Raw genomic sequence first — 9749 nt, 5'->3', positions numbered from 1 at the left:
GAGGGCGGAGGTTGCGTGTGTAAATGGCTGTGAGCATACCTTAGCCCAATAGGCACTAGCATTCTCTTGGACGTCTCATGGACGTCCAAGAGAATGCCAGTGTATCTCTTCTTACGAAGGAGGCGCTGAAAAATGCAGTGAACCGCAGGTATATGAAGAAGACAAAGGCCCACTGGGACAAGGAAAGGAAAGGGTGAGAACCTCCCACACTGTGCAGGCTGATTCCATCCAAATTAGGCAGCGAAACGTGCAGCAACCCGCGAGACTCGTGAATCTTCAGCCGAGATTGGTGAAGCTGACATGTTGAGGCGTCGCAGCACGCAGAAGAGAACGCCATCTATGGTCACGTTGTCAAGGTGAATCGTGAGAGAGGGTGCACTAAGGCGGAGGATGTGTTTACTTCTAAGGGGCATATGTGCGGATTGTCGATGTGAATCGTGAGAGAGGGTGCACTAAGGCGAAGGATGTGTTTACTTCTAAGGGGCATATGTGCGGGAAATTTCGTCCAGCGGAGCAGATGATACACTGAAACTTGTTTGAAAAAACTGTGTATGAAATGAAATCGCCCGCACTGTATGTTTCTAACCACCGGTTATGTGCGCCTACATTTGCAGCCTCGCGAACCAGGTGGATAAGTAAAGAGTGAAATACTGGAGGCGAAATTTGCTTAGACAGCAGGAAATATTTTTGTTTATTGCATCATTTTAAAGAGAGTCAACTGCATGGTAAATATGTTTCGGCATGTAGGTTACAAGTACACGCATACACACAAACCCGCACGTGTTTCAGACCTCATAACGGGAATTTCTCGGGTCACCCTCGGTTGTGGCCGACAATCTGGCCGACAACCATCACTTGCCAAGCACACCTTCAGGGCGAAGTGGACACGGGCTTCACCAAGATTCGTTTTTTCACCACTCTTGGCTCACTTTCGAAATACGAATACAGTCGCATGCTTGATTATCTACGCTGAAGACACCACTATTAAAAGCCCATGATTTTCGTCCGCAATATATGTACTGGTCTAACATGCAGTAAGCTTTTTCCTTTTTTGGTGAGCGTTTTAACGGCGGAGTGATACAGGATTGTCGACCTGCGAAGAACCCACAACTAGAACAGAATCACTGAACACCTCCGACAGTGACAACGCGGCTCAACAGTCTACACAGACAGGTCTAGACAAACCACAGGCGATTGTTGCTTTGCTGAAGTCACTGACATTTGGTTGTGTCGCTGCTGGTTGACCTCAGCTCTTGATTGCGCGGTTTCAGTCGAACCGATTGTCTCCGGTGATTGAGCCTTGTACTGTGAAAATCTCTGCTCGTCATTTTAGCTTTAGTGTTCTTTGTTTGTTTGTTTGTTTGTTTGTTTAGATAATGCCACAATAAGCGAGCCACGCTGTCACTTCAGACTGCGAGGATAACAACGACAAACTTGTTTCAAAAGCGTTTTCGTCGAGTCACGAGTTATCACACATAGCTTAAATGAAAGTACATGTCATGTGGGAACTCGAGCATTCAACCCTGACACAACCGCAGAAAGAAAACAAAGGAACTGTTTTGCAAACCATGTCATTCAGGCAATTGGGTCACGTTTAAATGACGACCGCCAGTGGTTAAATAAAATGGCGGTTTTTCATTTGGCATACAGTCGAAGGCAGTGCGATGCCTTGCATTAAAGTTCGGGAGACCAACATTGGCAGCCTCAGCGAAGCGATAGTTATGGTTAAGTTGAGCTCTGATACCGTTGAATTTCTTTTTATTTCTTTTTGGGGACGACAGCTTAACCTGTTACAATTTCATGGCGATAATTCTCGTTCTTTCTCACGAGAACGCCACGGCTTCATGTCGTAATTATATCATTACTCACGTCGTGATTATATCGGTACTCATGTACTGATAATGGAAGAACCGGGAACGTATATGCCAGCTGCTACCCTATTGTACCGTCTAAGTTTCTTCTTTTAATTTTATTTTTCTGTGACTCACACGGGACAAAGCACAGTTGAATGTTGCTTCCGGGAGTTTGGTAATGATTCATCAGGATATTATTTCTGAATAAAAATTAAACACATCATTTTGAAAAATCAACGTTATCTCAAACGACTGCATAAAGTGCATCCTGTTCGAACGAAAACATAGCTGCCAACTCTTCACCGGCAGCGAAGAGACGATAACTTAAACCCTTACCAGACACATGTCCAGTATTTCTCTGCAGAAGAAAATTCCGCAGAAAGAACACATAATTAACATCACGTCATAAAAGATTTACAGGAAGATATCATCTTTCTTTCGTCAACAGTGTCAGCAATCATCACACACAGATATTTAAAAGCCTAGAGATTTTTTTTCGAAGGCGTAAAGACACGTGGTAACATGCGAGGATAGATCTTGTGGGTTATATTAATAGCGTATATATTATATAATGAAGACCACGGGCATACACAGACATTGACAACATTCACAACGAGCTAAAGACAACAATATATTTGTTTTTCCCTTTGCACATGAGATATATGGATACACTTACAACATGGGAAAAAAAGTCAGCATGTATAAAACAGCGCTGCAAAGTTGAAAGACGTCGGTTTCAAGGCGAAGAGCTCAACGTTGGCATATTCTTAGCTTGCGTCTTTACAGTGTGTATATATATGGAACTACGTGACTAGCGTTAAATTGCATGGCTTTTTTTTTTCTGCTGATTTTCGATGCTGCACGTTGCGCAGCGTTCAGAAAAGCTTGGTTGTCTCCTCAACTCACCGCGAACACACTTAGCACGAGCGCTTGCAAGCAACACCTCCGGCATCCGGCAGTAAGAATAGCCCCTCTTCTTTTTTGCTGAAGAATTCGGACGCGACAAGGCAGAAAATATGGACTGGTTGTAATACAACGATTCCATTTCTGTTTTATTCCTGTTTCCTTTTTGTCATCATTTGTGATCGACTCCAGTGAGACCACGTCCTTTCTATCTCCGAGATTGAGCCAATCACAACCGAGGAACACAATAGAATAATTCCTTTCTTCCCAACAGATTTTCTGTAGCGTTTTAGTTCGTGATCTTGGAATCAGAACAGAAATTTTTTTGTTCTAACAACAAAAGTTTGGATAGTTACTACAGAGAAGTACTACAGAACTGCAGAAAAGTACTCAAGAACAGCGGAAGAATCTGTCTTTACGACAAAACATTTCGTCGAAAATCTGACAGGGCTCTGTCGTTTTTTTTTTTCGACTGAGAATGACAAAAATGACAAGACGCAAACAAATTGACGAGCTCGGAGGACAACTCTAGCTCAAGTTGTACAACGCCGAGGCAGACGAGAGGAAAAATTTTACGCTGAATTGTGCTCAAATAAAATTAAAAGACCATAAACTGACTCCAGACCGTTTTAGAACTTCAGTGCAGTCCAACAATGGGGATTGGCGGAATCAGTTCTTAGTTCGTTGCACTGAGGGAAGCATCTTGGAAATCCGCGATAGAAGGAATTCGTATTTCGCGTTACATAGTGGTTTAACTCATAACGCCGAGCATGACGTCATGAAACTGTGCATCATGAGTGGCCCAGCGGCGTGTTACGACATCACTGCACGCCCACATAGTTTTTTCTGATTCACACTGTTCTGAAGCAGCTTCTGGTTATTTACATTATGTTATCCACAAGTCCCTTTACAGGCTTTGTCTTATCACACAAACTAAACGTATCAATTAATAACGCTCTCATTATTCGCGCCTCTCAAACGATATTCGAGACGTAGCCAGCGAAGTGACTTGTCTCAAGATTATAGTGCGGAAAAGATCAGAGTGATACGTTGCGGTTACTAGACGCCCTGCCCCCAGTTGTTTGATCTTAGAGCAAATAACGTTCTGCTTTAGACGAAGTATGCATACCTGCAACACTAAAATGCAAATATTCTATTAACTTACGCTCAACTCGTGTTGCCATCTCAAGTCTGTTTAATGCACACCAGTGTTCCGCCTTTAGCACTGAAAGGCTTAGTGTTAGCTTTGACAGTTCAATTTAGCGGTGCATAGCGTACTGTTCATAAATTCTCCTGCTAACAGCGCTTAAGTGGGCGGCGAGTTTTTGAGGCTGAAAGACATGCGTAAAGCTCACAAGGTAAGCCTAAATACTTCAGCTTCGACACGCAGAAGTTTCCTTTCTATGTCATCTCCAAACTTGTGGAAGTCTGTTAGCGTTGTAAAACCCGTACTCGGTTGCCACTTTGTAGCCAAAGTCTAACCGCGACGTAGATCAGCGGTACCAGAATGGTTTTCAAGTAAAAGATATCTTGAAATAACGGGCTTGTATGCGCTGAAAACAGTAAGGTGTTCTTGCGTTGCCTTGAGGAAATCAAAGATACGAAGCAGGCAGCGACGACTGAGTTTGTGGATTAATATTAACGCTTGTTCGAACTTATCGAAAATGCTTACGAACGGAAAGAATGCCGGTAGTCCCCTGCGTCAACTAGTGTAGCGACAACAGTCGTGCACTACTAAATAGTCCATCGTCAGGCGCCGGCAATGTCTTCTAAAACTGAAAGCAACTGTAGTGCATAAAAGCATGCAGGAAACAGAGCTTAGTATTCGAGTAAATCGCAAGTGATTTCAAGCACTGCCATATAAGACAGTTGCCTTTCGGGACGCGATTGATTCCCGAGGCTTCGGTTCGATCTCAGGACCCGTAGTGTTACTACTGGATTCGTGGGGTTCGGTATAGAAAGTGCGTAAACAAAGCAAAGAAAAATTCATATGAGTTGTCTTCCTTTGTACCCTAGCAGATTCCGGTTGCACTGAATGAAGACCTGCAAAAATGGAATGTTATGACGCATTCCGTCACGGTAACGTCGGCGAAGCGATCTTCGGGCAAATATAGACCGTTTTGCACGGCCTCTGCTCCTGAAGCTATTCAGCCCACTGAAGGCAGCAGGGCTTCCGTATCCGAAAAACTGACATACCAAACATCTCCTCGCTCTTCATGATAAAGTGGATTATCAAAAACAAATACCTCTCTACAAGCGCGACTACCCACTAAATGCCACATGTTTGTAGCTGAAAGACCTTTCTTTTGATTGAATATGCGCCGTCTTTTGGGGACATCGTTGGTGCCCGCTTTAATGCCGGGCAGCAGTTCTCCATGAGATGTAGAAACATCGACGTTTCACAATTCTCTGCCTTGTCAGAGATGGCGAAGTTTCCACATGGAACCGGACGGGGAGTGTATTCACCAACAGCAGCCAGTACAGCAAGCTGGCCTCAGATGTGACTCTAAACACGAATAAGCCATATGGGAGTAAAAAAAGGGGGTATAGCTGCTCTCTAGCTCTCTAGCTAATTCCTTTTTATAAAAGGGAGTGCACTAGAGGACAGTTTACTCTCTTTTTATTCCTTTCTGTTAATAGTGGAGTTTATTAGTTGATGGTGCAAGCTCATAAGCACCTCGGGAGCGTACCTAAAGCCTGTAACACACACATAGGAGATGTAAGTATGAAGCTGCTGAATTTGAGCTTAATGAAGCAAAAAAAAAGTACACACCAAGTGACCGATTTTGGGGGAAAATGGCGAGAGCTCTACGTTGGATTCCAAATAGCCTTCCCAGCATCTAAGAGAGAGAGAGAACCGAAACCGGAAGAGGGTTCCGTTTGGCTATCCTGCCCCAGGCGAAGAGAATGTTAATCTACTGCGCCACAGCACCAGTGCGCGGGCCTGTTTCTAATGTTATTAATATGAACCGATGGGAGGTGTCTCCTTTCTGCTGCTGGGTGGTGCTGCAGCCACTGGCTGTACTTCCTGCATTTGGCGAACCGGCCGTCGGGGTAAGTGGTAACAAACTGTGTTCCACAATGGGGAGCAGCAAGGTAGCAGACAGATCCTGCGCCTATAAGCATTCAATATTGATGTCGTACACCGCCTATACACTGACCCGTATCGTGAGGCTGGAGATTAACTTTTCTTCATGTATGCTGATTAGATAGTGTTGCAGTATTTCCTCGTGTACAGAAAGCCCTTATTATGCACGGAATATCTACAAGCACTTAAGAGCAGAACTCACACTGAAAGAAATAATTCCTCGATCATTAGCATCATTTACATTAGTCCATACAATGAACGGACAACAAACACTGGTTGGTTTGGACATAAACTGCGCAGGTGTTATAAATCTTGTTAGAACACCTTTTGTGTCAGCACAGTTCGTCTTGCTTGGCTCAAAATGATTGCTTCTTTGGACATTCTTGGAATTTGATTGTGTGGGTCCACTAATAACATCGGCGTGATATCGAGGCCACATCAACGAAGCATCTGATTTCTTTTTCGGCAGCGGTTAGTGAAAATTCCATCCAAAATTTGTAGCTTTCGTTGTGCAGGTCACTTGCGGAAAGCAACATGATGATTGTCCGATCAATTAAATGACGCCCCTTCATTTATGATTGCCAACCCAAGCGCGTGTCCGAGTTCTGTTCACCAAGTCCCTCGGATCCTAAAGCATTGGTACCACGTTTAACACAGGCTCGAATTGATCAGCGAGAAAGTTCATTCTGAGCAATTATTTTTTAATTTACTATTGGTGCCACGACTTAATACCACACCAATTTCTGTCGTGCGGCTGCTACAGTAAGAACATCTGTCGATACAGCAAATTTATATGCCGAAATGTTATGAGTTCCTAACAAAGTATTTTGTTGTCTTGTTCAGCTGGAATGCTTAATCGCAACACTACCCCATAACCGTATAGCTCACGCAGAACTGTATAGTTTATTTCCAGCTATTCACTGCCAAAATCCTGAGCAGGATCGCGAGAAATGTGGCAGTTTTCCTCGGTCCATTCGATGAGAAAGTTTTCTAGATCGCGACTTAACCATCACAGCCAGACGTGACATCAGCGGACGCGGAAGATTTTCCTAGCAGGTCTTGTCTCCACTTCAAATCTGTGAATGCGCCAAACCGCTAAGGTATGTCACAAGAAAGAAAAGAAACGACCCTGAAGATTGTCAATGAAGAATAACCTTGAACCTGCAGGATGTGAGAAAATCTACAGACAGCATCATGTTCATTCCGTGTAGCCATCGGTATTTAGCACAAACGCTATTGTAGTTACTGAGCTTTAACCTCCAAGTTTAGGACGAGTATGTGGGCATCGAATTTGCTTGCAAGGTCCTGTGCCATACCGAATACAATCCCAAAAGGGCTCAAGCACAACACATGCTTGTATATTTAAAGTACAAAGAGAGCTGCGCACCACTCCAGACATCAAAAGAAAACATAAATGGTGCGATTATAATGTAAAAGGAATGAACAGTTCATCAAAACTGTGTGATAGGGCCACGATAGTTATCCATTTATATCTTGAAGCCAAAGAATCAAAAGCTCATACCGCTGAAGTCCTATTCCACGCTATACGGGATCTGAGGAATCGCTGAACAACGCCGTATAGTTTATCCTCCTTATATGCAAGCAGTAGAGGAATCTGCAACCCTGCCAGCACCAGCGTTATCTCTGAAGTCATGGACAATGTACCTATGCATTAAAAATTCTTCCACGCGTCTCCTGACAAGTCGCTTAAACCTTTTTCAGCATGAACTACAACAGAGACCTCTGGCTGCCTAACCCTAGCCGAGCTGCCGGAGTCACTGACAGGCAGAGAATGGGGAGGATTGCCATAGCCATGTATCACGTTGTGCGGCGCCGTGCCGTTTCAGCGACCACAGTTCGGACGTCGGTGGGACCAGAAGATAGCCAATACCGCTACGATTGCCTAGTCAGCTTCCTCACCACTCAGGCCTCCGAGATGCTGGCGAGACCTCCGCTCTTCGCCAGCATCGGAGGACAACTTCGTGCCACTCTTCGTGTACCATCGAAGGCAGGCAACGTGTGGCTGCCGTCGACGGGACCTAGCTGCCACCTGGTGGCCTCGTTAAGTAGACGCAGGCGTCGCCGTTACTACTGCAGGAACGGGTTGAGCGAGACGCCTGACGTGGCGACAGGGGACGACTGGGTGGCCGCTGGGGGCGCTGCCTGCTGGGGCAGCGGCGGCTCGGCGGCGGGGGCAGTGAGCGCGCTCTCGTGCTCGTCGACGCTGTTGTCGGAGAGGTCACTGCGCATGCGCGAGTAGTAGCGCACGTGCTGCGTCATCAGGCCAGAGTCCTCTCCGCACTCAGGCTTGGCTCCGAGCAGCCACGCCGTGAAGAGGCCTGCAGGAGAAGAGCGATGGGTACGGTTCCTCCATCAGAGGTCAAAGGGTGAGTCTTCACACATACCTCGGGGTTTTTCAGCTTTGCTAGTGAAGTAGTGCTTTCGCACAAACACGGAAGCCTCTCGATAATCTACACACAAGCTATGGAAAAGAAATAATCTTCAGAGAGTCAACATCATCAGCCTGGCTACGTCCACTAAAGGACAAAGGCCTCTCCCACATTCGTTCAGTTAACCTTGTCCTGCCCTACTGAAACATTACGTATGAGCCTCTCGTGTGGAATTATGGAAATATGGAGTCCATAAAATAGGGAAGAATATATAAAAATGTATACCGTCTCTGTATGGGGTCATATTCATTCCATATAATTTCTATACGACTTCCATAGTATACATAACGTCATATGAAGCCCGTAAGTTCGCATATGAGCTTTTATAGAGTCCATACCGACTACATGAGCGCCATACTGACCCCATGAAATTTCTTAAGAAAACGTACGGAATTATGGAAGAGAAATTTTCAGCAGGGTTCGTAAGCTGCAACTAGCTAATCCCCACGAACATTCTAATCTCATCTGCCCACCTGACTTTCCGCCGCTCCCGTCTACGCTTGTATTTGCTTGAAACCCACTCCACTGATTATCTTGCCTTCGTATTACGTGCCCTCCTCTTGCCCATTTCTTCCTGATTTCGACTAGGATGTCATTAACTATCATTTTTTTGCCTGATCCACTCCGTTCTATTCCTGTCTCTTAACGTTACACCTATCATTCTCCTTTCCCGAGCTCGCTGCGCTGTTCTCCCTCAACGCATTCCTTTGCCCTCCAATCTCCCGCCCCATAGGTGAGCTCCAGTAAGAAGTAAGATACAGCTGTTATATACTTTCTTCTTGAGGGTTACTGGTAAACTGTGTTTCATGACCTAAGATTGCCTGACAAATGCACTCCACCTCATTCTTATTCCCCTAACTGTTGAACTTTCGTGCTCAGGGTCAGCAGTTCCTACTTGCCCTACCTAAGCAGATGAATCTACAACAACTTCCAATACATCGCTGCATATATTCTAAACACCTGTGCCCTTCCGAGACTGTTGAACGCTACTCTATATTTCTGCACATTAATTTTCAGACCGACAGTTCTGCCTGAAAAGCCCTGCCTTGAAAAGCAGCGTGTTTTTCCAATAAACCCAGTTGCAAGTTCAGCGCCGTGTGTGTGTCTTCTCTCCGTTCTCGTCCTGTGTCCTTGCGCTGTTTTATTGCAAGCTGCTTCGCCAATCTAAGTCACTGATCATAATTTAAAACAGGTCCCCTGAGGTACTTAGCAGAGCAACGTTATCGGAAAATCAGGAATTACAAAGGTATCCTTCATCAACTTTCATCCCCAAATCTTTCCGATCCGGTTCTCTGAAAGCCGGTTTAAACACGCGGTAAGTAGTCCTGGAGGGATGTCTGCCTGCCTGACGCCCTTCTTGGTTAGAATTTTATCACTTTCCTTAGGGCCGCCGTGGTGGCTCAGTGGTTATTGTCCCAGGCTGCTGACCTGAAAGACGCGGGTTCAATTCCGGCA

The 9749-nt window shown here is 45.2% G+C and overlaps 1 protein-coding gene across 1 annotated transcript in view; it reads right to left on the bottom strand.

Annotated features, from left to right (window-relative positions):
- Window positions 1–399: 399 nt before the first annotated feature.
- Window positions 400–9749, bottom strand: part of LOC149336261 (solute carrier family 60 member 1-like) — a 309160-nt gene continuing 299810 nt past the window's right edge. Inside the window, exon 11 of the mRNA XM_089552795.1 lies at window positions 400–8183. Within this exon, the coding sequence (XP_089408921.1) occupies window positions 7933–8183 (251 nt within the window). The 3' untranslated portion in view covers window positions 400–7932. The remainder of the gene's footprint in view (window positions 8184–9749) is intronic.

The sequence above is a fragment of the Amblyomma mixtum genome, chromosome 7 (assembly GCF_055824585.1).
Source record: "Amblyomma mixtum isolate Tamu chromosome 7, ASM5582458v1, whole genome shotgun sequence".
Lineage (NCBI taxonomy): Eukaryota > Metazoa > Arthropoda > Arachnida > Ixodida > Ixodidae > Amblyomma > Amblyomma mixtum.
The sequence above is the reverse complement of the archived record's forward strand: the minus strand, read 5'-3'. Positions and strand labels throughout refer to the sequence as shown.